General features: G+C 46.6%; 1 protein-coding gene across 2 annotated transcripts in view; it reads left to right on the top strand.

Annotated features, from left to right (window-relative positions):
- PRKCE (protein kinase C epsilon) overlaps positions 1-27,795 on the top strand; it is a 489,104-nt gene that overhangs the window by 159,425 nt on the left and 301,884 nt on the right. For both annotated transcript variants that reach the window (XM_045885068.3, XM_045885067.3), the window contains one exon: positions 26,349-26,412. In XM_045885068.3, the coding sequence (XP_045741024.1) occupies positions 26,349-26,412 (64 nt within the window). The remainder of the gene's footprint in view (positions 1-26,348; positions 26,413-27,795) is intronic.

The following is a 27,795-nucleotide window of genomic DNA, read 5'->3' as shown; positions in this document are numbered from 1 at the left end:
GGTATGAACGAGGGGAGTAGGTTCAATTGCTTTAGACGTGTTGCACTTTTAAACAGAATGTTTTTAAGAACTAAGGCAATCATATGACCTAGTATTGATGAAGATGCAAGAATTTATTCATATGGTGCAAGTGGGGGTGTACCTGATGAGAGCTTCCTGGAGGGCAGTATGGCAAAAAATAATAAGAACTTCAAAAATATGCATCTTTCAGTGCATATGTCTTGACCCAGCACTTCCATTTCTAGGTGAGGATGATTATAGATGTATATAAAAAATGTTCTTTTTAGTGTTGTTTAAAATATTGAAAAACTGCAAAATATCCCAAATGGGGGTTTGTTGTAGCTACCCCAAAATAGTCATATTAAACAATTGATTAAAACTGAACTCATCAAGGAGCGCCTGGATGGCTCATCCAACTCTTGATTTTAGCTTAGGTCATGATCTCAGGGTCGTGAGATGGAGCCCTGTGTTGGGCTCCAAGCTGGGAGTGGAGCCTGCTTGAGATTCTCTCTCTCTCCCTCCCTCTGCCTCTGCCCCTCCCCACCAAAAGACAATCAATAAAAATAAAAAATAAAATAAAATGCTAAAAAAACCTTAGCTCATCAATACTATGAAGACTATGTAGTTATGATAACAGAAAAACAAACAATACAATGCGAAGATTTTCAAAATATATAGACAAAATTTGCAGGTCATAATATTATGTTTGCTTTCATGTTGTAATGGTCTCATGGACTCTGCAGGGATTTGAACCCAGGCTTTGCCATTTACAAGCTGTGTGACCTCAGACACGTTTCTTAACTTCTCTGTGTTTCAGTTTCCTTACTTGTAAAATGAAGCATGAACAGTATCTACTCAGGGGTTATTGATACGATTAAATGACTAAAAACATCTAAAGTGTTTACACTAGTACTTGGCACATAAAAAGTATTTAATATAGTTAGCTACTATTTTTTCAAGATTTTATTTGTTTACTTATTTGAGAGAGAGAGAGAGAGAGCTGGGGGACGGGAGGAGCAGAGGGAGAGGAACAAACAGATTCTCCACAGAGGGGAACCCTATGCAGGGCTCGATCTCACGACCCCAAGATCATAACCTGAGCCAAAATCAAGAGTCAGAGCCCAACCAACTGAGCCACCCAGGAACCCCTCCAGTTTACTAGTGTTGTTAAAAATTGTGTATATATAGACACACACACCCACACACACATACACAAACAGATACGAAAAATTGAAAGGAATATATTGCAACTTATCTTTGGATAGCGAGATTATGGTGGTTTTTTTGCTATTTTGTTTCTTTTCTATAATTACTACTGTGAACTTTTGAAATAATAGTATTACTAAAAATCCATGGGAGTGGATGGTGGGGGGAGAGGATTTTAGGAGGAAATTACTCAAATGACAGAATGTCTTCAGAGTGTCTGTATGTGTGTGTGGTTTGGGTAAGTACCTGCCCCAAGCGGAGGCCCATGCCTCTGTCTGGGACCCCTCTACGCCACCAGCTGCAACCCCATCCTTTTCAATATGGCAGTGGCTAATTTCTTATGGGCATTGCAGTTTACATGTGATAGGACTTTGCAGTTTGCCAAATACCATCTTCCAAATATCTTATCTTGTAAAATCCTCAGATAACCCTCAGATTCTGCCAACAATGAGGCCCAAGTAGATTTCGTGGCCTGACAGCACCCCGGAGGCTTGTGTGCTAAGGCCAGGGGAGTGCTCTCTCTGCCTGTCTGCAGAGAGCTGGGAGGAGGAGGGGATGGTCATCTAACCGCCTGCTCTCAGGGTTCTGGGCAAGCAAGAGGCAGGGTTTTATCCAGCTGTGCTAGGAACCAGACAACGCTCAACCTCCCTGGAATTTCTCCTTTTGAAGCCTGGCGTCGTGCAGAGTTTAAATCAGTTTGGTCTCGGGAGTACGACAGGAGAAAAGAAGGTGACACATTTATGATTCGGTGACCCGCTCCCTTTTGGGGCAGAAGGAATTTCACAATCATTTTTGCATAATCAATCAGTCCAGAAGGTACAATTTAGTATCTATCACATAGAAATTTAAGTTCTGTTTTTCTTTTTTGGCATTCATAGGACATGTTTTTGTTACATCAAAGTGTTCATTCCAAATATTTGGGATTAGAGGCGTAAACAAAAATCAATCCTGCAACTTGTAGATTTCTATCTCTTTGGCTTCAGAAGATGGATAGACTGGCTACCCCACACCCCCTTTTGGATTTGAAAGTTGACTTTCATCTGAGCCATAAGGATAACATTTATGAGATCAATACCTCACCGGAAGTTTTAGCAAAGAAAGAATAAACTACCCTGGGTCTCAGTCATCATAACAGATGTTTGCTTAGGAAGGACAGGACCCTGGTGGGCAAGTCTCAGAAACTGTGTTATTAAATGAGAACATCTAAAGGGTTCATCTTACACTCTGGGATTCGGCCCTCTACCCTGCTTTCATCCTCAGTTTTTCCCATCTGCCTTATCTCCTTCCCAGGCCAAGCTCTTTGAGCTGGCAGTTTGAATTCAGAGGAAGAGAAGACACAAGGAGCCTCTGGCTTTGGTGGAGAATGACTGCTGTGGTTTCGCATTGAGGAGGGGGGGGACCTGTTTTTGATCCTTGCACTGTCTTGCTTTCCCTTTTGCCCTGCTTTAGCACTCACCGTGCTTGTTTCCAAAACATGTGCAGGGATGAAAACCTACATAAACATTCTTGAATTTGCCACCAAACAGAGCAGCTTGCAAGAATCTGGGGTATTTGCTGAGGAGAGAAAGCAAGGGAGAACCATTCACCGTGATGCCCGAATGCTTGGATGGATATTTAACATTTGAAATGTTGGAGGCAAAGAGTATAGCAGGAAGATCTGTGTCGAGGGTAAGGCATTTGCTCTCCTGCCTAAGCAAAGCAAAGAGAGGAGGTAATAATAACCGTAATGATGGTGATGGTTGTAATACATATTTAGTCCCAAGTCAGGCATAATTCCTATGCATCTTATATACATGAATGACAACCCGAGGAGGGAGGTATTGTTGTATCTGCAATTCGCAGATTGAGACTGAGGCATGAAGGGAGTAATTGACTTGCCCAGGGTCACATGGCTATGAAGTGGAGCTGGAGCCCAGGAAGCCTGCGTCCTAAGTCCACCTTGTGCACAGTGTGGTAGGCTTTTCCTCTTGATTTAAGAACTCACCTGGCTCAGAAGGCTGCCTTTCCTCTGGGGCAGTCCAGGGAGAACACTGCTCAAGGTCTGTCGTGTGGATCCAAGAGGACACGTTGTCCTCACTTGTTAAGAGCCGTGGAGCTGGGTGGCTGGTCTCTTCCTCCAAGCCTGTGGTTTCAGGGACGATTCTTTTCTTCCAGCTTGCTCTCTGCCAGGCTGGCTGGTTTGTTAGCATGTGGTTTTTCATGTTCCCGGGCCGGGGGCGAGAGTCCAGGTGATGGAAATGCAGCTCACATGTAGTCCAGATGGGACGTGGGAGGTTGGAGGGTGGGGGCCAGATTTGGATGACACCGTATGGCAAGCTGGTTCATGAAATTGTTCACCTCGCAGCCACGAGAGCCACCAACGTAATGCTTTGAAACCCATGGTGGTGCGCTGGGAAGTGTGGAATGTAATGCAAGTCATAATTCATTTTTTCCAATAAAGCTTCAGACATAGCTCTCTGGGTAAATGAAGAACAATGGTGAGACTGCCGGGAAGCAGCAACACAAGGAAGTAATTGCATCAAGATGGGCCGGAGCCAATGCCACCGTGTAGCCCAGTGCCTTCGTAATGTATGGATCAGGGCTGGCTGTTTCTCTGCAAAGGAATAGGGAGTTTAGCAGGGGTTGGAAGTGATCACTGGTCTGGAGAAAGCCCACGGAACTTGGATGCAGCACTTTGACAGGACCAGGATGAGCTCAGCCAGTAAAATGAAGGAGGATGGTTTAAGGGGGTTGGACCGAAGGAGTCAATCTTCAATGGGGTTTTCCAGCTGAATGTAATGGAAACATCATGGAGCTCCAGTTTTTCTTGGTATTACATCATTTAACGAACAGGAGTCATCGAGCACTTCAAGTGCCCAGCAGTGCTCCACGTGCTCCTGGTGGGGAAAGGGGCATCCCCGGGGGCGGGGGGGGCATACAAGGATGTAGGTGTGGACCTGCCTTTGAGGGGTCCCAGTATTGAAAGGAGGGCAGGTTCCAGGTGGAGGTAGATCTGAAAGTTGACTTAGATTTTATGTTGAGTTTCAGGGTGTGGGGTTGGAAGGAACATTCTGTGCTGAGGAAGCGAGGGTGGAGCAAGAAAGGCCTGTGGTGGGGGGCACTGGGGGGGCGGGGATGGGGGAGTATGGCTGAAACAGAAGGGAGAAAGAGTTGGGGCTGAGTTTTAAAGAATGTTAAATGCCAGCAAGAGAAGTTCTGACTTGTGGCAACAGCAATGACCAAACTGAAGATTTTAACTTTGTTCTCTGGAGAATGAGGTGCCTAGGGGACCTTTCATCTTTAAGTCTTAATTCAGGACCCAAATGGCATTGAAGTTCTCAAGCTGAAAGCTTCCTTCTCTTCATTTGTTGGGTTCTTGACTATTCTGAACACTCCGCTTTATGCATCATTGTTGCCGATCTCCACCCCGTCCCCGCGGGAGTTTACAGTGAGGGTGGCTGAGGTTCTGAGTGATTGCCCTGGGTCCTTGGGCCCAGTGTCAGAGGCAGGGTGACAGACCTGGCCTTCGAGCTCTTCCACAGGACAGCGAGCTGAAATCCAGTGAGGCCTAGTGCTGGTTCCCTCACTTCCAGAGAGCTTGTTCAGGTGGGGTGACAGATATCTTACACAAAACTGCACAGAGCCAGCATCTCTGAGCCTCAAGGGTTGAGGGAGCCAAGCCTGGGATGTAGCGAGGTGGGGTGGGGGGAGGGATGGTGGGAGAGGGGCTCTGTGTTCAGGACTTCCAAGGCTATTCTGGGATCATTCACCCTTCCAAGCCCCCCATGCCCTGTAGTGATCTCATCTACTGTAGGCACACTACCCTTTTGTAGTTTTAGAAACTGGTTGGTTGATGGAAACGAGGTATAGCATTTCAAAAATATTGTTTACATACAGAGTCACTTTGCTTAACACTGAACACTTGGAGGTTGAAGTAATTTTATCCTCTAAGTTATAGATGCTAAAGGAAGAGATGGAGCATCATAGCCTGGAATGGAAATGAGTAACAAATGTATTTTTTTATTTTTTAAGTAGGCTCCACACCCGACTTGGGGCTTGAACTCACAACCCTGAGAGCTCAAGAGTCGCATGCTTCACCAACTAAGCCAGCCAGGCTCCCCATAGCGAATATTTTTTGAACAGCTCCTATGTGTGGAGCCCTTTACTAGGGCCCAGGGGCCGAAGGACAGAGGAACAGGGGAATATAGAGTGGGTCATGCCCCTGAAAGCTACCTGTGGAGCCCACTGAGCACCAGCAATACAGGCGAGAGGAGAATTCCTGAGCCTAAACAATGCCCAGCGCCAGAGGAGTGGCTCCGTGGAGAACCTGGAGGCGGCGTGAGGGGTCAGGCTGGGCCCCCAGTGCAGTGGAGGCCCGCATGTGCGGGAGAGCCGGGGCAGGATGGGGGCCCCGTGAGCCTGCCCGGAGCCCTGGGCCTTTGCAGGGGAAAGAAGCACAGGGAACCGAATGTCACCCCCTGGACAGAGAGACGGTTGGGGAAAGAGGCATCACGACGACAGTGTTGTACGTCTGCCAGTTGGGTTTGCACATGGAGCGTGGACCAATGCTGGCGAGTTCTGGGGCGCTCAGGCCCCGTTCTGGGAGGGCTGGTGCTGGGGGTGCGAGTGCACAGAGTGGGCCCAGCAGCTTATGAAGAAGGATCTGAGGGGCTCCGTGATGGACCAGACGTGAGGGGCCGCGTGTGGGAGGACCCGGAGCTGGCCTTTGTGTCGCGCTCTGTCTTTCTGAATTCTTCATATATATGTCTTCGGAAGTTCTTGTAAAGTCAGTGTGTGTTGGTCATTGTGTAGATCAGCTGTGGTGTGTACAAACAGGCAGGAAAGCTCTGTTCCTGTCGTCTCCGGAGGGGAGAAAAGGAATCGTGCTGTTTGGGGGAGAGCCCGCGGCATTTTAAGAGCACTGCTGTCCAGAGAAGGAAGCTGAGCACCCCACCCCACCTCCCGGGGGACTGAGGGGTTAGGCTGGGCTCCGAGGGCACCGTGAGGTTGCCGTGCTGTGCTATGGCTCTCGGGAAAATTAGAAAGCAGCCCGAAGTGCCCCCACTCGCTGCCCCAGGAGATACGGTCAGGGAGAGTGTGCAGTGAGGGGTGATTGCCCGCGATCCCCCGTTCTGCAGGTGTTTGCTCCTTTTGCCCGGCTTTGCATGCCCTGGAAGGACCCTGGGCAGTAGAGTAGAGAGGGCCTGGTTCACTCAGGTGGCTGGGCCGTGGAGGTGGCGGTGATGGGGGAGCATTTGGGGAGGCTGTGGACCACGAGGTGTGAATCTACGTCACTCACTGAATGTGCTGCACAGTCAAGGGTTAACTCGCTCCTGAGACTGACTTCTGTTTTCTCTCCTAGGCGGGTTTGCTTTTTAACCTCTCTCTCTGTAAGGAGAGTTGCTTCTTAGCTTTTTATTTTGGCAATGATTCCCTTATGCAAAACATAAGCTCACATTAATAATTACCCTTATTCCTGGGGCGCCTGGGTGGCTCAGTTGGTTAAGCGACTGCCTTCGGCTCAGGTCATGATCCTGGAGTCCCTGGATCGAGTCCCGCATCGGGCTCCCTGCTCAGCAGGGAGTCTGCTTCTCCCTCTCCCACTCCCCCTGCTTGTGTTCCCTCTCTCGCTGTGTCTTTCTCTGTCAAATAAATAAATAAAATCTTAAAAAAAAAAAAAAAAAGAAATAATTACCCTTATTCCTACAAGAGGTCCTGTGATTTATATGTAATAGCCCAAACAAAATGTTACACCAGAGACATGAAGTTTCTCATTAGTCTTCTGGTTGGGATAGTCACTCCCCTGGGACTGACACCTGTTACCCCACCCTCACCCCAACTGCCCGTGCCATGCCAGGGTGCCATGCTGGGTCTGGGGAGACATAGGTGAATGGGAACCTGTTCTGGAAGAGTCCAGGCTCCCATTGAGGTTGCTCCCTGTTGTCAAGCCCTGTGCCCCAAGAGACTTGGTGAAGAGGAAAGGGGGCTCAACTAGGACTTTGAGCACTGGAGCGAATTCCCATTGCTGTGATTCTGAAGGTTGAGAAGTTGGCCCTGACACCCATATCCACCCCTCCTCCTCAGACAGCACACCTGGGCCTGCCAGGTTCCTCAGCAGGAACTTTGGTCCTCTGTTCTTTCCGGATAAAGAGAAATTGTTGGAAAAGACTTCACACAGGGGTTGAGCAATGGAATTCACTTTCTCAAACAGGTGATTGCAAGACTTGGATCCCACTGAATGGGGAAGCCTATTATTCCCCGATTGGTTGACGAATGAAAGACTCAGAGTCACTTGACTTGTGAGGAGAAGTGATGGTGGCTTTGCTCATGTTTGGCTACTGAGGTGCCGGGGACTCTGTCACACTGTAGGAGAGTCACCCACGGCGGTAAGTGTGTGGGGGCAGGGGGCAGAGCGGGAGCCAGGAGTGGGCCCTGGCAGCAAGCCCCCTCCCCACTCCCTGCTTGGTGTGCGTGCCATCTGCAAGCTTCCCAGGAGAGCCCCTTCCGTCTGTCTGTGACAGAGAGCCTCAGGTTCTCCGCAGCTATCCCCTTGGCTGCACTTCATTGCTCGGTTGTTCCCGGGCCCAGTCCCACCTCCGGGGGGCACGCCCAGCTCTGCCTGTGTAGCCACAGAGACATCTGAGATGTGTGTGCTCTGGGCAGCGGGTTCCGTCCCTCGCTGCTGGCGTGCACAGCCATTGCTAGCCGAGGTCACAGCTCCCGGCATGCATGAGGGCAGGGTGTCTGGCTTGGCTGACACGGGCCAAGCTTTGCACTCCCAGGGAATGCTCATCAGCTTGCTGGCTCTTCTGTGGCACATCGTTCACAGCCTGGAGGCTGCCAAGGCCTCTGTCCTTGTCGGTGCTGACTCTGCACATCTGGCTTTCCACGGCGGCACAACCGAGCGCGGGCATATGGAAGTTTCCTGGGTTTGGTGGCGGTGAGGTAATCTCGAAGCCATCAAAGGGAATTGGGGATAATTTGCAGGCTTCGGCAGGACCGTCGTGTTGTTAACTCAATTAGTTCCATTAATTCTCCCTAATCATCTAAGGTAAACAGACAGCCTTTGAAGTCAAGGAAAACATCTTTATGAAGAAAGGAAAGCATGAAGTGATCAACTCCTTTTTTTCTCCAAAGCACTTAGCATTGCGAATGGCGAAGGCAACTTCAGGAGCAGCTTACTGTATCTGCATGAGAGGGTCAGGGGAAGGGCGTGGGGAGGCTCTTTAGAGGGGCCGTGATGGGGACCAGACTGGACAGCAGCGGCTTGTGATTACTCATCCCTTTGTCCCCCGCAAGGTATTGGGTCGAATTGATTGGGACAGAAGGTGGGAAGGGTTTGAGTTAAATTCGGCACCCTGTTCCCCAGTTGAGGTCTTTAAGAAAACCTAGGCTTAGCCGTGGAACATGGGTCCACCTGGGATAGTGACATTGAGTACTTACTGCCTCCCTCCATCCCTCTTTTCCTCTCTTCTACACCTCCCCCCAAAAAGAAGACTTTTTGTCTTATGGAGAATTTCAAACATGTACAGAAGTGGACAGAGCAGAATAATGCCCCCCCCCACCCAGATCTACCACCTAGTTTCAACACTTATCTTGACCAATGACTGATTTTCCATTTGTTGTGTGTTGCTCATCTGTTTTTGAATAAAGGAGCTCCCAGAATTTCTTTTTTAAAAAAGATTTATTTATTTATTTATTTTATTTGCGAGGAAGAGAGAGAGAGAGAGAGAGAGAGAGAAGGGAGTGGGGGAGGGGCAGCAGGAGAGAATCCTCAAGCAGACTCCCCCCTGAGCGCACAGCCCGCCCTAGGGGCTTGGTTTCACCACCCTGAGATCATGACCTGAGCCTGAAACCAAGAGTTGGATGCTCAGCCAACTTCGCCACCCAGACGCCCCAACCCAGAATTTCTAATAGAGATTTCTCGTCTCTTCTTTCTTAAGTTAAATGGGCCAACGATTTAGGCTGATATGGAGGAGGTCTTCTGAGCCTAGGAATCTGCATCCAGGTCAGGAGAAGTGGATGGGTGGGGTTGGGTAGTGGAGCCTGGGAAGGCAGTAGAGCCTGGGTCCATTTGGGGGGCTAGATGGATTCGTGAGTAGGAGTACCTTTTCATTCTTATTTGTAATTGTTTACAGGGCTACTTATCTTCAGCAAACCTGCCCACTCCAGAGCACGTTTATCCCCTGGAGTGGGCATAGGAATAATGGCGTGCCTAGCAGCCATGTGAGCGGCAGCTTCCCTGGCCTCGGATCTAAATCCTCTCACCCCTTCTCTGTCTTGCCTTAGAACACAAGGCTTCCCCTGTGAGGGCCCTGTGGCTCGGCAGCCCCAGGGGACACCTTGGGTCGGGGCTGAGATACCACCTCGCGCTGCAGAGTTTTCCTGCCACAAGCCCGGGACTTGGGGTGCCCTGCTGCACCCCCTGCCACTGCGTCCTGACACAGTTTTGGAGTTTGGATGTTTAGGGGTGGAAGGAGGGACACTCAATCTGTTAGAGCAACAGTAGTAGGCAGACAGGCTTCCCAGAAACAGGAAATGCCTTGATGCTAACTACAAGCTTTATTTATGGTTTTCTACAGTTTTTATTCCTCATCACACACACCCCACCTTACGACAAGTGCAGCGAGTAGTTCAGCAGTGCATGAAGTCAGTGTTTAACAGGCTTAATAAAAACTGTGTGTGTGTGTGTGAGAGAGAGAGAGAGAGGGAGGGAGGGAGATTTTTGCCATCTCTTTTGAAGACACAGAGAACGCTAAGAAAACCAAGGCTTTTATAAGCCACATATCTGTGATGAGTGCCTGGTGGATGCTTGGTGGTGGTGGTTTGGAAGGAAGATGGAGGGAAGTCAAAGTTGACTCTATCCAGGGTACTGGAGGTCAGGCCTCTGGAGGAGGATCTTTTCAGACGTCTGGGCAGGTCCCTCCTCTTTCTAATCTCTCTGTGTTGGAGGGCCCCTGGGATCAGTTCTCATCCCTCTAGTGTCATGGCTCAAACTACAGATCCACACCCCTTATCCAAAACCCTTACGGCCAGATTTGTTTAGAAATCACTTTTTTTTTTTTCAATTCTAGAAGGTTCCCATAGTATGTATTCCACCCAACACCTCTAGCAGACCCTAGGGCAGCCCTTCCTGATCAAACAAATAAATATTTCCAGCACAAATGTATAAACATTCACACTAAATGGAGTAAAATCAACAGTAAATTTGTTTGTTAAATGATTTTGGCCCAAACTTCAGAAAAAGCCAAATTTTTAGAACCTTTTGAAAGTCAGGGTTGTGGGTCAGGGCTTGTGGATCTGTACCATCTACCTGCTAGTGACTACCAAATCCGGACCATAAGCCTAGGCCTTTCCCTGCGTGTATCCGGTTGTCCTTGGCTGTCTCAAGGCGCGTCTCCCGCCAAGCCTGGGCAAACCCTCCTTCCGGCACTCGACTCCCACCCAACCTGCTCCGCTCTGTCTCCTGCTCAGCTGATAGCAACTCTATGTTTGGCTCAGGCCAAATATCTCCTCACTATCCTTGAGCCCTCTTTTTATCTCCCACCCGGCATCCAATCCATGAGCAATCAGAATATCCCGGAGTCTGACTACTTTTCATCACTAGTACTACCATCCCTTCTGGCCACCATCGTTTCCCACTTGGATGATGATGATAGCCCCCTAAGCCACCCTCCTGCTTCCGGAAGTCTGCGCCTGAGGTTTATTCTCCACACAGCAGCCAGAGTGACCCTCCCAAGGTGTAAGTCACAGCGTGTCACTGCTCTGCTTAGACTCTCCCCTGGCTCCGCATCTCACTGGGAGCCAAAGCCCATGTGCTCATGGCGCCCCACCTCTCTGACCTCAGCTCCAGCTGCCCTCTGGCTCCTTCGAGTACCAGGAAGGCCTTCCTCGATGAATTAACACATACGTTAACACGCAGTCACCAAACCCAAACTTTGAACACCGCCTTTCTGCAACCAAGGCATGAGATACTCTAAACGAAAACCAACAACAGCTTTAACACATTAGAAAGGATCTATTAACCAAAACTAGGTTCCAGTTACAACCACTCTGAGCAATAAACAAAGCAGTGACGACTTTGAGGATAGAACTGGATGTTTTAAACTTTATTTCTCTTTGATATCTTCGAAAGGCTGAGAGCTTTCTTTATGCTTTGGTAGTGGTTTATATCTTCTGTTTATTTCAAGCCCTACCCCATTAATTAATTAGTGATTGTAGATGGCCCAGACTGTCCTTACAAAGTAGATTTGAGTTCATAAAACCTATCTCATCTGGTCTGTAGCATAATGTACATGTGATAGAACTCTTTTTGTGGTTGTCCAAAATATATGGAAATCTAATATCCAGGATAGAAAACTGTGAATTAAGGAACTATTCTGACATTTAGAGCTTGAACAGACAATTTTCAGATCTCCTTTGCTGTGTGCTTTAGGAAATTTCTTTCCTTCTAGTTCAGATGTTGATGTGGGCTTCAGTACACGTGTGTCCAATTTGTGTGTCCCTCTGCATTAACCTGTTTATCTTATAAGCCTGGGACTTCATTAAGGTGTAGAAAATTAGAACAGAATGTACAAAGAGAGTTGTTCATCTTCAGAGATGAGATAGTTCATGCTTTCATATATAATTTGTATGCATAAACTTTTATATTCATTTATTTATAGAAAAAAAATCCAACTTAATATTCACGCATGCTCATTAGAGTACATGTTAAGGCAGGCTCTATCCCAGAAAACTGGAAATTATGCCAAACTTCTTACTTACATCTTCTTCACCTTTTTGATACAAAATCTAGAAGTTTTAAAATTTTGTTTTCCTTCCAAACTCAGTAGAGTCAACTAATGAGTATCCAGTGGAGGGAAAATTTTGATTTATTCTGACAGGCCTAATAAATTCTATTTTTCTTTTGGCTTGATTTTTGTAGCAGAAGCATTTTTTGTTTTAATTTTTTTCCATTTTCTAGAATGTTGAAGACAAATGGGAGCATAGAGTCCAAAGAATCCCTGTAGAACAAGATGGTAATAGCTAGGTGATAGGCACTGTATGGACATGTCATAGCCAAAATGTCTGCTCATTATATGATGGACAAAGTCTATGTTGTCATGAAAGTCTGTTACATGAAAGGCAGTTTGAAGGCAACAGTGTGTAAGGTGTAAAAATGTAGGCCACATCACCCCCCAGAAACAGAGGAACACCATCATGTAGAGAAGGAGGTTTGATCAAAGAAAAGGATTTTTAGTCTAGTGTGTTCCATTTGGTTGAGCTATGGAAGGTTTTCCTTAATATGTTCAAATTGTATCTAATTAAGAATATGCCTGGTTGAGAGGCGCCTGTGTGGCTCAGTCGGTTGAGCATCTGACTCTTGATTTTAGCTCAGGTCATGATCTCAGGGTCGTGGGTTGGAGCCCTGCGTCAGGCTCTGAGCTGTCATGGAGCCTGCTTAAGATTCTCTCTCCTTCTCCCTCCCCTGGCTTGTTATCTCTCTCTCTCAAAAAAAAAAAAAAAAAAAGAGGGAGAGAGAGAGAGAGAAAGAGAATATGCCTAGTTGATTAGGATTGAATAGTACTATTACTATTTGGCCAGAAAACTACACTTTAAAAAATATGTAAATTTAGAATAATGTGTTTCATTATAACTTGCACCTTAGCTCTAGACTGAAAATCAAGATAACTGAGTTTCGTTTCTTCCTTTCCTTTCCTTTCCCTCTTTTTTGGCTGTGGGTAATTTACTCAGGTGCCTGAATGGATTGCTTAACCTCACTGTGCCTCAGTTTCCTTACCTGTAAATGAGGGGATTGAGCTACACAGTGTTCTTCAAGCAACAACAAATTTACTCTTTGATTTTTTTTCTTTTTTAATTTAATTTAATTTTATTAAATTATGTTAGTCACCATACAATACATCATTAGTTTTTGATGTAGTGAGCCATGATTCATTGTTTTTGTATAACACCCAGTGCTCCATGCAGTACGTGCCCTCCTTAATACCCATTCACTGGTCTAACCCATCCCCCCATCACCCTCCCCTCTAAAACCCTCAATTTGTTTCTCAGAGTCCATAGTCTCTCATGGTTTGTCCCCCCCTCCGATTCCCCCCCTTCATTTTTCCCTTCCTTCTTCTAATGTCCTCCATGCTATTCCTTATGTTCCACAAATAAGTGAAACCATATGATAATTGACTTTCTCTGCTTGACTTATTTCACTTAGCATAATCTCCTCCAGTCCCATCCATGTTGATGTAAAAGTTGGGTATTTATCCTTTCTGATGGCTGAGTAATATTCCATTGTATATATGGACCATCTTCTTTACCCATTCCTCTGTTGAAGAGCATCTCGGCTCTTTACACAGTTTGGCTTTTGCAGACATTGCTGCTAGGAACATTGGGGTGCATATGGCCCTTCTTTTCACTACATCTGTGTCTTTGGGGTAAATACCCAGGAGTGCAATTGCTGGGTCATAGGGTAGCTCTATTTTTAATTTTTTGAGGAACCTCCACACCATTTTCCAAAGTGGCTGTACCAATTTGCATTCCCACCAACAGTGAAACAACCTCTCCAACATTTGTTGTTTCTTTCCTTGTCCATTTTTGCCATTCTAACTGGTGTAAGGTGGTTATCTCAATGTGTTTTTGATTTGGATTTCCCTGATCGCTAATGATGATGAACATTTTTTCATGTGTCTCTCAGCCATTTGTATGTCTTCTTTGGAGAAGTGTCTGTTCATGTCTTCTGCCCATTTTTTGACTTGATTATTTCTTTTTTGGGTGTTGAGTTTGAGAAGTTCTTTATAGATCTTGGAAATCAGTGCTTTGTCTGTAGTGTCATTTGCAAATATCTTCTCCCATTCTGTGGGTTGACTCTGTTTTGTTGACTGTTTCCTTTGTTGTGCAGAAGCTTTTTATCTTGATGAAGTCTCAAAAGTTCATCTTTGCTTTTGTTTCACTAGCTTTTGGAGATGTATCTTGAAAGAAGTTGCTGTGGCCATGTCGAAGAGGTTACTGCCTATGTTCTCCTTTAGGATTTTGATGGATTCCTGTCTCACATTGAGATCTTTCATCCATTTTGAGTTTATCTTTGTGTATGGTGTTAGAGAATGGTCAAGTTTCATTCTTCTGCATATAGCTGTCCAATTTTCCCAGCACCATTTATTGAAGAGCCTGTCTTTTTTCCATTGGATGGTTTTTCCTGCTTTGTCGAAGATTATTTGACCATAGAGTTGAGGGTCCATATCTGGGTTCTCTGTTCTGTTCCATTGGTCTATCTGTCTGTTTTTTGTGCCAGTACCATACTGTCTTGGTGATCACTGCTTTGTAATATAGCTTGAAATCAGGCAATATGATGCCCACAGCTTTGTTTTTCTTTTTCAACATTTCCTTGGCGATTCAGGGTCTTTACTGATTCCATACAAATTTTAGAATTGTTTGTTCCAGCACTTTGAAAAATGTCACTGTTTGATTTTTTTTTTTTTTGTCACAAAAGTTATAGTGGGGCATAGAGGAAAAATAAAATGCTTAAACAAGTATAGATATGTACAAAGAAAAAAACTCACACATTATTCCACTCTCCCCTAGGTAATCTTTTTTTTTTCCCCTTTGTGTATGTACCCAGCCATACACATTTTTGTTTTTGTTTTACAAAATTGTACCATAGAATACATATTCCTTTATCATCTCATTTTTCCTTTCACTTAATACCGTATTTTGCATATCTTTCCATGTCATTAAATATAATTCAGCAAGATCTTTTTTCATGATGGCATGGTATCTAATGATTTGACTATGCCACAATTTATTTAAGTAGTTTGCTATTGTTAAACAATTAGTTTCTAATTTTACCCTCTTAAAAAATGCTGTAATGATCATCTTTGTTGTTAAATTGTTTTGCACATGTGTGATTTGGGATAATTTCCCAGAAGTGGAATTGCTAGGTCAAAGGATTTTTGTTATATAATGCCAAACCCCTCTCTACAAATTTTGTGCCAGTTTACACTTCATCAGCAGTGTATAAGAATGTCTGTTTCTCCTCTACTCTTACAGCACTGGGTTATATATCATTTAAGATGATATTTTTTTAGATTTTCCATTCAAGGTAGTCTTGAAGCAAATATGTTTGTTTCTTTGCCTCCTCAAGGCCCCATCTAAATAATAGAAAAAGGCAAAAGTGTAGGGATAAAATTGTATAACACCTTCGTAAGCAGAAAGAAACTTCATCAAACTATTTCAGTGACTTTCTGGGGATGAAAGTAGAGAGCATGGTGGCAATTCATGGAACAGAATAGCAGTACAGACGGGTCACAGCCTGGAACAGGTGCTGAGGGGATTGGAGCCTCACCTGGAGCCAGCCGTTCTGCAGAACCTTTATTTTAGTGCTCACAGCACTAAGATAAAAAAAGATCCTAGAACTTACAAAGAATGAAAACAACATAAAGTCACCTACTAAACAACAGCTATCAAGCTAACATGAGCTTCACTGGCAATATTTATGTTAGAAAAAGAAAGTTCTGATAATGATTTTTTTTTTCCTCCTAGAATTCTATATCCAGCCAAACTATCAATCATGTGTGAGGACAGGCATGTCTTAGCTGGCTTTCTAGGCACTCTTAATCAATATTTCAATGAGAACTTTATTTCAATGAGTACTTTACTGGTAAAAGCAAGGGAATAACCCAGAACAAAGAAGATGATGGATTCCAGCAACAGCAGGTGCATCCAGCAGAGCAGTGAAAAGAAGTCACAGCACTCCAGCTGTGCAGCAGGCAGGAGAGCAGTCAGTCCATTAGGAAGGAGGACAGTGGGAGTTTCTAGAAGGGCGAACCCCAAGAGAAAAGGAACCCGGGAAAACTTGATCTGAGAAATGCAATTGGTTGAGTGGGGAAAAAAAAATCCATTTAAATTTGATACAAGGTATAGTTTCCATTGAGTGGCACATGGGTTGTCACACTGGACCCATGGAAAAGAAAGTGTATGTAATGCCATGTAAAATTTAAAATAAATAAACACTATCAATTTGTTTTCAGATTTCTGAAACAACATATATAGAAAACATGGACCTCAATTACAATTAGAGAACCAAACGTCAGTGTTGTCATCATTGATGATCTAACAGGAAAGACAGAGTTGAGGACGGGGGTGGATGGGAGAGGTGGTCAGAGGATAGGGAGGGCTGGAAGAAGCACTAATGTCCTCTAGTTATAATGTGGAGGGTCAAGGAATATTATCTATAGTCGATGAAACAAGAAATTGACATTTTGGATTGCTTTTTTGCAGTTGCAGAGCATAGTGAAGGAACTGAGCATTGCGATGTATATTTTGTGGAAGGGGAAAGTGGAGGGAGGTGGTGAGTGCACTAAATCCTCATCGATCACAGCAGCAAGGCAAAAGAGAATGTCTAAAATAAGAAACCAGGAAATTGAGGTAAAAGCATTTTATTTAGGGACATGGCAGTGACCACCAGCAAAACCCAAATAGAAATTGTTAAAATTGGCTCCCCCTGGGGAATAATGGGGCAGGGGACTGTCAGTTCTCATTATAAGTTCACATGTAGTTTTTTATTTTTAAAAAATGAGCATGGGCACCTGGGTGGCTTAGTCGGTTAAGCATCTGCCTTTAGCTCAGGTCATGATCCCAGGATCCTGGGATCAGGTCCTGCATTGGGCTCCCTGCTCAGCTGGGAGTCTGCTTCTCCCTCTGACCCTCCCCCCTCTCATGCTCTCTCTCTCTCTGTAATAAATAAAATCTTTTAAAAAAAATAAAAACCAAGCATATCATGACACTTGATTTTGTTTATATTTTAATAAACAAATAACACAAAAATACATAGCCCCAGAGCAACTTTGGTTCATTTGATAGGGAAAAGAAAATTTTTAAAAATCTTACCCTTTAATTTGTATTTCTTTGCTTATTTTAACCAAGTGATTTCCAAGTGGCTTATGACTCTTAAATTTCGTGCTTCTGGGATTTTTATAAAATGCAACAGGAGCACCGGGTCCATAGTTGGAGAGCCCTGCTTTAATCCAGGATTGTCATCTTCATGCTGTGAGAATGTGGGCAGGTTACTTAAATCCTTAAGCCTCAGTTTCTCATCCCTGAAACAGTTAAGAATAAGGGTATTACCTCCCTCACACAGATGACGTGTGAAAAGTGCTCAATAAAGGGTGTTTACTAGGGTTGTGATTATTCTTACGAACAAAACAATCTCTCTTGAGGAGCTCGAAAGTGATGAATAACAATTGTACGTCTTGGATTTTGAAGGGAATCAAGAACTGAACATCTTTGCGAGCAGCTGTCGGTCAGAGGTTCTGCTGGGTTGTCATGTGACAGAGACAGGGAAGTCTGAAGACGGTTTTTCTGGTTGCACTCTCCTGAGCTCCTTACTCAGCTTGTCATTGTTTTACGTGGATCCATTCAGTTTCACTTGGAGTCTCTAGTGATTACCCGCCTTGCGCTCTAGCCCTGGAGCAAGTACTGCAGAACCCCCCAAAAGGAGCCCTCGACTCACAGTCTGGGCAGGAAGGAACAATACTGGCCTGACACCTTACGTTTATAGGCTGCTAGCGGTGTGCCAGGCACAGCTCCAAGTGCTACACCATGTCATTCGATCCTCCCCACATCATGAAGCAGATGCCACTGAGGTTCTCAATTGATAGATGAGGAAATTGAAGCAAGGGCCACACAGCTTATAACAGGCAGAGCTGGGATTTGAACCCAGGAGGGCTAGCTTTAGAGCCTTTTCTCTGAATCACTATAATGTATTGGCTTAGTGAAACAGATGGGAAATGTAGAATACAACACATACATACAAATACACCCAAGGAGAGAGAGCATTGCAACGCAAAATGCAAAATGCAAAGTGCTGATTGGTGGTGGGATATTTCTCACTTCAGAACACTGGGGGTAGTTGCCTACGTTTCCTGCTGTTTGCATGCACCATCTCCTTTTGGGATGCACAGTCATGTGTATCTGAAGCCGTTTCCCTGAAGGAAGCTAGAAAATCTAGACTGTTCCTGGATGAAGTTTTGTAAACCATTCCACACTCCTGATATTAGGTTTGGCACCTTTGGTATTTTCCCAGTGCTGGAGAGCATTTGAGCACACATAAAGCTAATTGTTTTCAGCCACTTCTATCTTCAGAGGGAGCCAGCTCTCTGGGTCTATTTCTGAGCCTGCTGAAAAGAGGAAGCAGGGCGTGCCTGGGTGGCTCAGTCAGTTAAGTGTCTGCGTTCGGCTCAGGTCATGATCCCAGGGTCTTGCAGTTAGTCTGCTTCTCCCTCCCTCTCCCTCTGCGCCTCCCTTCTCCGCCCCCCCCCCCTTGCACACACTCTCTGTCTCTCATAAATAATAAAATAAAATAAAAAGAGGAAGTAAGTACTAACTTGAGTTTACTCCATCTGTGGCCTTGGAGAGCTAGAATCTGCAACATAGGTCTCCAGTCCAGTCAACAGGACTTCCACGTGAAGATGAGGGCTGCTGCTTGGTTGGTCCCCATGACCTGGCCACAGGGGATGGGAAAGCAATCTGTTAGCCAGTTTCGAGGGGCGTATCTTTAAGATGCAGCTGGTAACCGAAGCAAGCTGGTCTCTGGGGGATTGGAGGTTAGAAATAGCTAGAGAAAAAGGTATTGACAAATTTTGTAGCAAGTTAACCCAAGAACATGATTTAAAAAATCATAGGGTTCAAAGAGCTTAAGTGAAGAATCAGCTTTTTCTGTTTTCTGGTCCCCCTTCTATGTCTTGAGGCAACCCCTGTGTCCTGTTGATTAAGACTTCTTCTGGAGGGGGCGCCTGGGTGGCTCAGTCGGTTAAACGTCTGCCTTCGGCTCAGGTCATGATCCCAGGGTCCTGGTATCATTCCCACATCGGGCTCCCCGCTCAGCGGGAAGCCTGCTTCCCCCTCTCCCACTCCCCCTGCTTGTGTTCCCTCTCTCGCTCTCTCTCTGTGTGTCATAAATAAATAAAATCTTTTTTTAAAAAAAAAATACTTCTTCTGAAGATAATCTGTGTGGAACAAGTGTGAGAGTGTGTGTGGGGGGTGTATTCACACAGTAGCCTCGCAAAATAAACACATGGCACCTTGCTTCCCCCCCCCACTCAATATATCCCAGAGATCACTTCATATCGGTACATTTCGATCTTTCCATTCTTTTTTTAGGCCTTGCTTAGCGATCTACCACACGATGTACCATATTTCATTTAAGCAGCTCCCTCTCCGTGGGTATTTACGTCCTTAAGGTCATTAAAAACTCTTCTAGAGGATTTGGTCTAATTGTCTTGGGACACACGCACACAGAGACAGATTTAAGTAAGTCAGCAGGCTCTTAAACCTACATTTCGGATGTGGTTTTCTTGCTATTACTGTATTTTGATCACAGAAGACAGAAGAAGGTGGCTGTGCCTGCGAGTGTGTTCTGCCCACATGGGTAGGTGTGCATTATGTCGTGTGACACATATACTCGAAAAACTCTGAATGAACCTTTTATTTTTAAAACTGGAATATGAAATTTTAAATGCCCCGAGGGTGGGAAGATGATTTGTTATTAAAGGAAACTTGTAGAGGAATCCTGTGCAATGAAGTGATGGCTTCTTTTTTCCCTTTTAAAAAACTACTTCATTGAGGTATAATTTACATACAATAAAGTGCATTCATTTGAAGTGTTAGGCTCGATGCAGTTTGACAAAGTATATATATGTTCCTGCAACAACCGCCTCGATCCAGATACAGAGCACCTCCCCCGGGCCAGAGAGCGTCCTCTACCCCTCTTTGTATTCGCTTCCCTCCTTCACCTCCAGGAGATCACGAATGTGCCTTTTGTCTCTCTGGATTGGTTTTGCCTGTTCTAGAACATCACATAAGTGGAATCATGCATTATGTACTCTGATATGTTTGGCTTCTTCCTCGTAGCATCCATCTTGTTGCAGATATCAGTAGTTCATTCTTTATGGCCGAACAAAATTCCATCATGGGCAGGCAGCATGGTTTGCTTATTCATTTACTTGTTGTCGGGCCTTTGAGTTGTTTCCAATATTTCGCCGTTCTGAATGAAGCTGCTAGGAACAGTAGTGTACGGGTTGCTGGCTTTCCAAATGAATCATCTCCATAATTCAGTTGTGCTGACTCAATTGAAAGTTAGGCCATTCATCCATTGAGCCAACATGTACAATATGTATTAAATCCCTCCGGTGCGCTGGTCGGGCAGGATTCTGCCCTGCAGGGATGTACTCTAAAGCGTGCGTCATATCTTTGCACTGCTGTGGAAAGTGAGAAACAATCCTTGTCTCCCCTTCTTTTATGAAAGTGAGTGCTATGGGACGACTTGAAATATTTAATTACATGGGCACCCTCTACTTTCAAACCGTGCCCTCTCCCAATAGGGCTAGTAGCAAACTCCTCCTCAAATGAAGCCTTTGATCAGCTGCGAGCTTCAGAATCAGCACCCAACAGCTGCTCGAGACTTGGCCAGCATCGTGCCTCATCCTTCTGGGTTTTCCGAAGCAGGGGTGAGGAGGATGTCTGCTGCGTGAAGGTCTCCTGCTCTGTCTGGCCTGCCTCTTCCATGCCGGGTGCCTCTGGGGACTGTAGTGTGACTGTGGTTCCCCCAGGGGACAGTGGCCAGCAAAAAGGGGTGTGCGGACTTGAGAAGTGGGACCCCGGCTTTGGAAAGGAACCGTGGAATTCCTCTCTCGATGATTCCCCTCCGCCTCCTCCTTCCTCACTCCCCTCCCCTCCTCCAGGTAAAAAAGAAACAGTCTATTATCTAGGGCTTAATTGGTGCAAGACAGACAGTGCAAGCCTCTCTCCCTTCTCCTCATCCTTTCTGGATTCATCCTCTGACCCACTCCCTACCTCTAGCTTCGTTCTAGCCCCTAGGTGCCTGATAACAGGGGGAAAAGGAAGCGAAACTCAAATTGGGCATGTGTGACCTTTGCGGGCTGTTCCAAGGAAAGGTTTGCCTAGAGGTCTCTGGTGGAAGTTGAGCCTATGGTTAGGAGGAGGCTTGACTGTGAGTTTCTTACCTCCTTTGCCTTGAACTTGATCACCATCAAAACGATGGCGTGCGGACACCTGCAGGTCACAGTGCCACAGCCTCGGTGGAATTTCCCGCTGGGCAGGTGAGGTGTCGGGGAGGACTGTTGGACTGAGGCAGGAGTTGCAGATTTGAGCTCAGACTCCAGGCTGTCCAGCTCTAGGGCACTCATTTCGCAGAGGCTCCCCTGTGAACGGCGCCCCTGTGTTCTCCCTAGGCATGCTGTACTGGCCACTTACCTTCCTTAGCCTCAGCTTTCTCACACATGCAGTGGTGCGCATCATACTTACTCTCCAAGGAATTGTGAGGACCACGTGAAATGATGTGTGTGAAGGGTTTGTGAAGTCGGGCACCACCCCAAGGAGTGCCTGTGATACTTTGTGCTTTTCAGAGCGGGCCTTTTTCATGGGTTTCTCTATGGTTTGGCCTCGTTCCCCATTGCCTTGTTCCTCATTCAAATGAATAGAGCTCTTGCTTCTGCCCAGAACTTGTTTCCTCACCGCCACCTTGGCCGCGCCCCCCCCCCCCTCCCCCCCGCCCCGAGCTCTTGGTGGGGCAGGGAAGGTGCTGAAGGCATTGCCCTGCTCCAGCCGGCCTGGCTGGGGAGCCAGTTGTTGTTCCTGAGAGGGAGCAGGAACACGCAGAGAGCTGGAGGCCTACGGGAAGGGGAGGCCTGGCACTGGATTGTCCCAGAAGGCTTCCCAAGCTGGGCAGGGCTTGACACCAGAGCTCCGGCAGACTCCTCTGTCCCATGTGACCCAGGGAGCCCCGGGTGGGAATCCGGCTTAAAGCTCTCGGAGCTCCAGTTTTTCCGTCCGAAAAGTAGGGAACAATGCTGGCCTCACAGGAGATGAAATGAGCTAATGCCAACTAAACACCGGGCACGGTGCGTGAGGCATGGCAGGCGTTTGGGCACTCTGCGGCCACCCTCCCCTTCTCCTTCCTCATGAGCACCTCATGAGCCTCTGAGGACCAGGGCTATCGCCTACTTTGCCCCTGGGCTCCCCAAGGGCTGTGCATGAAACCCTCACTGCAGTGCTTTATTTGATATTCCCAACTCTGTAAGGTCGTCCTGGAATAACATGGAATAATATCAACTTTGGGCAAGAAAATGCCTTTTTTTGTTGGGGGAAAAGCTTGACAGAGTGGAAGGAACATCAGACTAAGTAGCACATTTGAAGACTTGGCTTTTTAAAAACAATAGCACCAGCGGTTACTGAGGATTTTGTGCCGGGCACCATGCTGAGCACTTGACATGGATTATCTCATTTAACATCACCACAGCCCAAACGTCACAGGGCCTGTTATTCGCTCTATTTCATGGAGAAGCATTCTGAGGCTCAGAGAAGGTAGTCGCTTGCTTCAGGCCACAGAGCCAGGAAGTTCACACATCACCACCACGTACCGAGTATCTCCTGAGGGCCAAGAGCTTTGTGTGGGAGTCTCATGGAATTTTTACAACAGCCCATTTCACAGATGATGAGACTGAGGCCCCAGCTCAGGGAAGGTACATGATTGCCCGAGCCGGGATTCAGCCCTGGTCTGACTCCAAAGGCTGTGTTTGTCTTCCCCATTGTTCTACTGGCTTGCTCCTGGCCTAAGCTGGAGGCGCTAGCCAAAGGTGCTAGAGGTCTAAAGAAAACATAGTCAGAGATAATAGAGATTGTAGCTGGGAAGACTCATGAAGTAAATGGATGAGTTTCAAGGAGATTTGGAAAACAGGGTCGCATCTGGGAGAATTTGGAGGACCCCTGAGTGCAGGAGAAAGAGCTTAGACCCAACCCTGGGAATGGCTGGGGTGGGGGTGGGGGGCGGGGGGAGGAGGCCTGCTTTTATGTAGTGCCAGGCGCCTGACAGTGATGGCAATGGACAGCTTGCAGGGGCTGTGCAGGCCTGGGCACCCACATTGCTTCCTTATCCGGGCCAGGTCATTGTGAGCCGAATTTGAGATTCAATTAATTTGACCATGAAGTTACACCACACTCCACCACGTTTTGTACCTGATAACCCTCCAGTCATCTGCGTAGAAGTCCGACCTCCCTACATGGATTCTCAGCGTCTCCTCACTGGGCCGGCTGGGGCCTCGCCAGCGCTCTGTGGCCATCTGCCCAGGCTGCAAAGCTCTTTGTTGCTTTTGGCATGTTTAAAAGCTTAATTTCTCTTTTTCTGTTTGGAAATGCAGTTCATCGGCATTGCAGCAGCAGTGGGTGCTAAAATGGTTTCTGATTGCTATCTTGAACGTTTAATATCCTAATACATTTTATCGTCAATGACCTGTCTTGCCACAAGTTCTCACTCCCCTTTTGCAAAGAGAGGCAAGCCGCTTGCCTTCAAATAGGCGTCCCGGCCCAGCTCATTCCTTTGCTCTCTCCCTCCCCGCTTTTCACAGATAGCATTGTACTTTGCCAATGAAGCCCGTAGTCGTGGGAAATCTCTGAGTTGGAGGATATGAGAAATTGTTTCATTTAGCCGGCAGGGTTTAATAGAGATGATCTAATCTCTAAAAGGCATACATTATTTAAATTCCATGCTCTCGGACAAGAGGACCCCTGATATTTGTGGCAGGGACAGGATTTTGGTTTGGCTCTGTTCAGTGGAGCTGACTGTTGGTTTTCCTGTTTGTAATTTAGTGCGGGGGCTGGGTTATGCTTGTGGCAGTGGGAGGGGGTGGGGGTTCCTAGGGGTGAGGGTGCTGGAGAACATTTTCTTTAGACAGAAACCTAAAATCACAGATTCTTGGGGCAGAGAGGATGGGGAGAGTCGCTGCATGGCATCACCAGTTTGCTATTGGGTTCCCATCTGGGTCCCAAGCTCAAGATTCCCAACTCAGGTGAGTGGCCCCTGTGGGGCAAGCTGAGAACTCTCTGCAGGGGCTCCTGGATGACTCAGTCGGTTAAGCAACTGACTCTTGATTTCGACTCAGGTCATGATCTCAGGGTCGTGAGGTCGAGCCCTGTGTGGGGCTCCGTGGAACATGGAGCCTGCTTAGGATTCTCTCTCTCCCTCTTCCTCTATCCCTCCCCTCCCCTGTGCCCATGCATGCTCTCTCTCTCAAAAAAAAAAAGTCTCTCTTTCTCCCTCCCTCCTTCCCTCCCTCTCCCTCTGCCCCTCCACCAAAGAACTCTGCATTCCCTCACTCCCTGCCCTGACAGACTACCTGCAATATCACCAGGGGCCTCACCTGTGAGGCACTGAAAACCTTTGTTGACATAACTAAAATTTTGAGAGAAACCTTAAATATTCTCAACCACTAAAGACCGGGTCTGGAAATAAAGTGGGACTCATGAATGTCTCAGGGAACCCGGACTGTGAGTGGCATGAAATGCTGGGGGAAGGACCTGGAGAATATCAGTCCCAAGGGAGTTTTTTTTACCTCAGAGGGAGTATGTGGTGATCCTGGGAGAGCCACCTCTTGTTACCCTCCCACTTCATTTGAATGTCACCTTCGTACAGATCACATGCCCACAGGCCTTCCTGGGGATGGGGCCTTGGCGGGGGCATTTGACCCCAGAAGAGGCTCTCAGAGTTCCAAAGGTAAAGTCTTTTCCCCTCCCCAAAGGTTTTTTGAGTGTCTCCTGACTAACAGACAGTGAGCGCTAGGTACACAAATGTGATTCTCATTGGCTCTGCCTAGCAGACGAGACAGACATATGGACAATGTATTCCAGTGTATTAGGAGCCAGGGTTCAGATATGCGTGTGTACCATAGAAGCACAATCGAAGGGATAATTAATCCTGACTGGGAATATCTGGAACGGCTTCAGAGAGGAGGTGACCTCAACCTTGAATGAGAAGGAGGTGTTCACCAGACTGAACCTTTCTCAGTACTGCTTGCTGAATGAGTGCCTGCTCTTTGCTGGGGACGATGAAAACAATAAGGAGGGGTGGGGGCTCCTGCCCCCAAGAAATTCACAGCTTGCTGGGGAGACAAGCCTGGCATGCATGAGCCAATTAAAGCTCTGCATAGACAGATGGAATTGTGGAGGCGAGGATAGGCCACCGGGGGTACTTGGTGATCCAGGGTTTCCAGAGTTACTACTCTCTCATGGAGCACACAGTTTCTGTAAGGATAATTCAGACCTTGCAAAAACGTCAACTTTTCTGATCAGCCTGGTTCTGTATAGAAGTAGCTAGTTGGATTTGGAGGTGGGCTGGGAGGTGAGGGTGGGTGGAGAAGGTTGATAGTAAGAATTTAGTGGTGTGGGCTCACTCTTTACAACCCTGGTAGGATGTGGGGTTTGCAAAACGTGCCAACACACAACCTGAGGGCGGGCACCCCTCAGTGTCCCACGAGCACCGTGCACATTCCCAGCCTTGGTGTATGGGCATATGCTGTTTCTTCCACCTCAATTGACTCCCCTTTCTCGTCTTCATGAAGTCTTCCCAGACTGCTCTTCTACACTGATTTCCAATTGCCGGATACTTGATCCGTGATCCTCTGCTGCTCATCATTAAGCTGGGTTCAGCATTGTTCTCTGTTTTTTAATTCCCCCGTGAGATTGTAAACACCTTCTGAGTGTGAATAGTTATCGTATGCTTTTCTTTCCTTCCCTGTGAGCAATTTGTGTAGTCTAAGGAACATGGGTTTCTTTAGATAGTCTCATCATTGAATCTTAGCATTGCCACTTACCCTACAGCTTTGAGCTCAGCTTCCTTATTGGGAGAATGGCGCAACCCGGGGTTTCTCAACGTTGACACTGTTGGCTTTCTGGGGCTGGATAATGCTTCGTTGTGGGGACCATCCTGTCTGCTGTAGGATGCTTAGCAGAATCTCTAGCTTCCACCCATGAGATGCTGGTGGCAGCCCTCCCTTTCCAGTCATGACAATCAAAAACATCTCTAGATAGTTTTGTGTCCCAAAAAGGTTCCCTGTGTCAAGCGTCCCCCATTCCAGGTTTCCTTGCAGTTGGGAACCACTGAGATGACACTATCTTTTGGGTCTGTATCAGACCTCCTCGTGCTGCATCCGGAACATTCCATAAACGCCCATTCTCCTGCATTCCTGGTTCCCCCGGCACACTACAGGGGGATGAACTGGACGGAGCCGTGACTCTAGGTGTTAGCCATTTGGGGTGGAAAAGTCATGGAACTCTTGGGCTGCCCCCACAAGGCACTAACTGAGCCACTGTCATTTTCTTCATTGCAGATTGATCTGGAGCCAGAAGGAAGAGTGTATGTGATCATTGATCTGTCGGGGTCGTCGGGTGAAGGTAGGAGAATGTGATCTCTCCTCATTGTTCTCTTCCATTGACCCTTTGTCTTCCCACGTCTCCCTTCCCCCCTCGGCTGGGACATATTACAGCGACATTTAATTAATTGGCACACGTGAAAGGAAAAGGTTATTTTGAAGATGCTTACGCCTGTGTACTAAAAGGGACCAGCCATCTGTTAACTTTGGCGGAGCAGAGGGAAGATTTTTGACTTACCAAGTGAGGCCAGTAAAGCAGGCGTCCCTGCACGCTGGTGCACAAGGCAGGCTTCGGCGGAGCGGCACTCTCACCCTGGAGACTCGCGTGGGGGATGTGTGAGTGTCGTGGGAAGGAAGTAAAACCAGTTGGTCTAACGGTATTCAGAAATGACACAAATAAGCCGTCCAATTTCAGAATCTTATTTTTTAGAGCTTTTATAGTAGTGTTACTTCTTTTTACAGTTCCCCACGCAGGCAAAAGCCCTGCTTTTAGGGAGAAATAATGGGGGGAGGGAACGTCTGCTCCCCACTGGCTGATGAGACAGGGTGTAAATGGTGTCTAGTGGTCTTTCCTTCTTTCTTCTCCTTACATCCTCTTCTCTCGATCTCATCTTGGCACACTTACTCCCCTTAAAGGCTTGCCGGGTGGTGAGGACTGAGCAGTCAGAGTGCAAGGGGATTCTGGATGGTAAAACCTTGTCCACACAGAACAGGGAGATGAGATGGTGGCAAACGTGGGCTCTAGGGAGGCTGGGAAGTAGGACGGAGATTTAGTGGGGACAATCTTTCTTCTCCTCTCTCTATGTGCAGGAGGACAGAACAGTTGGCTTTAATGTCATGGTGGAAAAATGGAAAGACCAAGACTGGTTCCGCTTGGCAATGAGAAAAAAATGGGACTTAGGGGCTGTGGCAGTCTTTAGGGTGAGACAGTCAGCTCCCTTAGCCCCTGGTTGGAAGACTGGGACCTTTTACTGCATCTCTTCAGAACGCTGGAGATCACAAGGACAGAGTCACACCACCACATGGTCTACTCTGTGTTAGGGATGAAGCTCTAGTTTACAGTTCAGTAATGAGAGGAGAGATTATGTCCACAAATTTGAAGGAGTGGGTCAAACCATGTGCTTGACCGGGTGCCCGATGATTTTCATTTGGCTAATTTATTACCCAATCTCAACAGGTGTTCAGAATAATTCAATAATTGCATGTATATGGGGCTTATAATAGAATTCAATTCTCTTTGAATAGATCTCAATTATTTGGCATAGGTTTAAAACTTTAAACATCCTTCCAAAATTGGTCTCGTACATTTTCTTCTCTTTATTGCAATTACGTTTTGGCGTTTCTAGCTTTCCTTCTCTACCCTCAGCTCTGAGCAGCCCAGAATAGAATCTGTTGTAAAAGATTC

Source organism: Mirounga angustirostris, unplaced genomic scaffold, assembly GCF_029215605.1.
Source record: "Mirounga angustirostris isolate CCGP_5_RB_7025 unplaced genomic scaffold, mMirAng1.0.hap1 SCAF_10, whole genome shotgun sequence".
Lineage (NCBI taxonomy): Eukaryota > Metazoa > Chordata > Mammalia > Carnivora > Phocidae > Mirounga > Mirounga angustirostris.
The sequence above is the reverse complement of the archived record's forward strand: the minus strand, read 5'-3'. Positions and strand labels throughout refer to the sequence as shown.